Here is a 2,673-nt window from a genome sequence, read left to right as displayed (position 1 = left end):
CCAGCCTACGGAGGAATGGGCAATGACCATTGAGGAGTACATGTCGGTGAGTAAAATGTCAATGAGATTCTACATTGCTGCTAAGTTTTCATTGAATTATCTTGAGTTGAGTATTGCATTTTCAGGTTTGTCCCGAGTGGGCCGAGCAACATAGGGAGGCATGGGAGGAGCTGATTAGGGCGAGGTGGCTCAGGCAGGACGAGGAGTTTGCAGCCGTGTCGAGGCGTAACATGGAGAACCGAGGCACCGGTGGCACATACTGCGCGGGAAGCCGCGACTACACCCGCTTCAAGGGGAAAAAGGTATGTATATACATGGAACGACCTTCTTTCATTTCCCGTCATGTCTCATTTGTGATACGCATAACTCTTCTTTTCGCGATGCAGGTGGCCGAGGCACCACCTGGGGTGGTGCTTCATGATGCCGAGATATATGACATGATGCGGACGAAGCAGAAGCCCAATCCCGCATTGCCTCAGCCACAGTACTACGGCAATGCCAAGGCCGCCAAGGATGACTACTGCGACATGGTGAGGTCTCGTCACCCGGAGGTGGATGACCCCTTGCGCATCCCGACCGACGAGGAGTCGTTGGTCCCGTCGAGTCGCGGGCGTCCGCATGGCCGTTTCCCCTTTCTGAATAAGGTGGTCAAGCCTACCCACGCCACGAGCTACACGCGTCTCAAGCATACCCTCACCGCCGACAGCCCCCAACCTCGTCCACGGCCTGCTCGTCCACCCGCCTACGATGTAAGTTTTCCTTATTTTCATCCTCTTTCCGGTTTTCCTTCCTACATGGCTAAGTGTTGACGAGATTCATTGTTTCTGAAATTGTAGCCTGAGTTCGAGGCGGCCTTCGAAGCCTGTAATGAAGCGTATCAGCAGGCCGCTGCGCAGTGGAATAGGCAGAATACAGCCTACATGGCGTATATAGGAGTAAGTCTGAATCTTTCTTCTCGCAAGTAGATGACAAGTCTCAGTTTGATACTTTATTTCTGCAAAGCCTAACTTGTAACCTATCTTGCAGGAAATGATGATTTCTATGTCTACTGGTACACCGCCACCGGCTCGAGTTACCGTGGCGGGGGACATGCCTATCATGCCATCGAGGGCAGCTTTCGCTGCGACTTACTACGGATCCACACCGGAGGTAAGTTCTTTGCCAAACCCATAGTTACCACTTCCCTTTGCATCGCAAGTTGCTAACATGTAGGGAATATGTAGGGAACGGGATGCTCCGGGAACCAGGCCTCGCAGGGTGGGCGCGAGGTCACACCGGTTCATGAAGGTGGTCGGTCTCCTGGGACTACTCCCGGTGCCTCTCTGTCGACTACTCCTGGGACTACTCCCGGTGCCTCTCCGTCGACTTCTCCTGGGCGTAGTTCCGGTCCTTCTCCAGGTGGTTCTTCTGCAGCTTCTACCGGAGCGCAACCCCGGGCTGCTCGTTTCGCCAACGATGTGGGCGGACACACCCCGCCCGGGTCCTTCCTTCGCTAGTCGGCATCGGGCTTCTTGCTTGCCATCATGTGCTACCTACTACTATGTATTTGGATGACATGGCACTCTCCTCTTGTATGCTATTACATGCACCATGTATGCTACTATGTGGATTTCATGCTATTTATGTGAATTATGGTGAATTTGGATGAATTTGCATGTATTTGGATGTATTTGGATGTATTGGACCTGCTGAACTGAATTTAGATGAATTGAAACACAATTTAAATCGAAAAAAACAAATGGTAGGGCATACGCCGAGGGTAATGCCGTCGGCATAGGGCCCTGGCATGACCATATGGTCGAGCCTATGCCGAGGGCATTGCCGTCGGCATAGACCGCCTCACCAGGTCGCGCCACGTGTCCTCGGCGCCAGGTTGCATGGACATGCAGATGCCGAGGGGTTGCCCTCGGCGTAGACCGCCTCACCAGGTCGCGCCACGTGTCCTCGGCGTAGCCTCTGGCTACGGCGCGCCTCGGTGCGCCACGTCGCCTCTTTCTTCTCTCTACGCCGAGGGTTAGGCCGTCGGCGTCTTCGGCCGCTCCGTTAACGTCGACGGCGCGGCGCCACGCTATGCCGACGGTATCAACGCCGAGGGTAACTTGCACCGTCGGCACAGGACGAGGACGCCGACGGCCACTGCTACGCCGAGGGTGCGTCCGTCTATGCCGAGGGAGCTAAACGCCGACGAGGTACGCCGAGGGCTGCCGTCGGCGTAGCCTACGCCGAGGGCCAGGCGTGGCTACGCCGAGGGCAGCCGGCCGTCGGCATAGCGGCGCATTCCTGTAGTGGTTTGCAGCATACTCTTACCACTCTACAACGCATTGCGTGAGGTTCTGGCCTGGAAATTGGTAGGAGAGACGGGTGCCGCTTGGGTTTGGCGGTGATGGAACCTACGTACCCCTGCAGGTGAGCAGTTCGCCGCCCCGGCCATCTGGCGATCTCCTGCAAGCAAGTTTATCGTGTACGGAGAGCTAGGTACGGCCTCCTGGCCTAGAGTTTTCTCCTTCCCGGAGCGGAGCACGCGCATCGGCCGCATTGGCATCGGTGTTGGCAAAAGTCAGAAGAGGAGCTTCAAGCCATTGGAAGAACCGCGCGCGAGATATCTCGAGTCCAGCAATGGGAAAGCATGCATCGCCTGGCACACATCCGCTTGTTGACGGCGTGCCACTTCCC

The 2,673-nt window shown here is 56.1% G+C and overlaps 1 protein-coding gene across 1 annotated transcript; it reads left to right on the top strand.

Moving 5' to 3' along the window:
• The first annotated feature begins 429 nt into the window (after positions 1-429).
• On the top strand, positions 430-1,526 carry LOC127333972 (uncharacterized). The gene is made up of 4 exons (XM_051360415.2): positions 430-749; positions 837-935; positions 1,027-1,149; positions 1,224-1,526. The coding sequence occupies exons 1-4, from the start codon at positions 438-440 to the stop codon at positions 1,494-1,496; spliced, it is 807 nt and encodes a 268-aa protein (XP_051216375.2). The 5' UTR covers positions 430-437; the 3' UTR covers positions 1,497-1,526.
• The last annotated feature ends 1,147 nt before the right edge of the window (positions 1,527-2,673 follow it).

Source organism: Lolium perenne, chromosome 1, assembly GCF_019359855.2.
Source record: "Lolium perenne isolate Kyuss_39 chromosome 1, Kyuss_2.0, whole genome shotgun sequence".
Lineage (NCBI taxonomy): Eukaryota > Viridiplantae > Streptophyta > Magnoliopsida > Poales > Poaceae > Lolium > Lolium perenne.
Note: the sequence above shows the minus strand (reverse complement) of the source record. Positions and strands in the feature narration are given on the sequence as shown.

What these genes read in the sequence shown, in the direction of transcription:
- LOC127333972 (XM_051360415.2), top strand. Translation starts at nt 438, where the DNA reads ATGATGCGGACGAAGCAGAAGCCCAATCCCGCATTGCCTCAGCCACAG. An exon ending in CTCGTCCACCCGCCTACGAT is followed by an intron (nt 750 to 836) that starts GTAAGTTTTCCT and finishes CTGAAATTGTAG; the next exon opens with CCTGAGTTCGAGGCGGCCTT. An exon ending in CCTACATGGCGTATATAGGA is followed by an intron (nt 936 to 1,026) that starts GTAAGTCTGAAT and finishes CCTATCTTGCAG; the next exon opens with GAAATGATGATTTCTATGTC.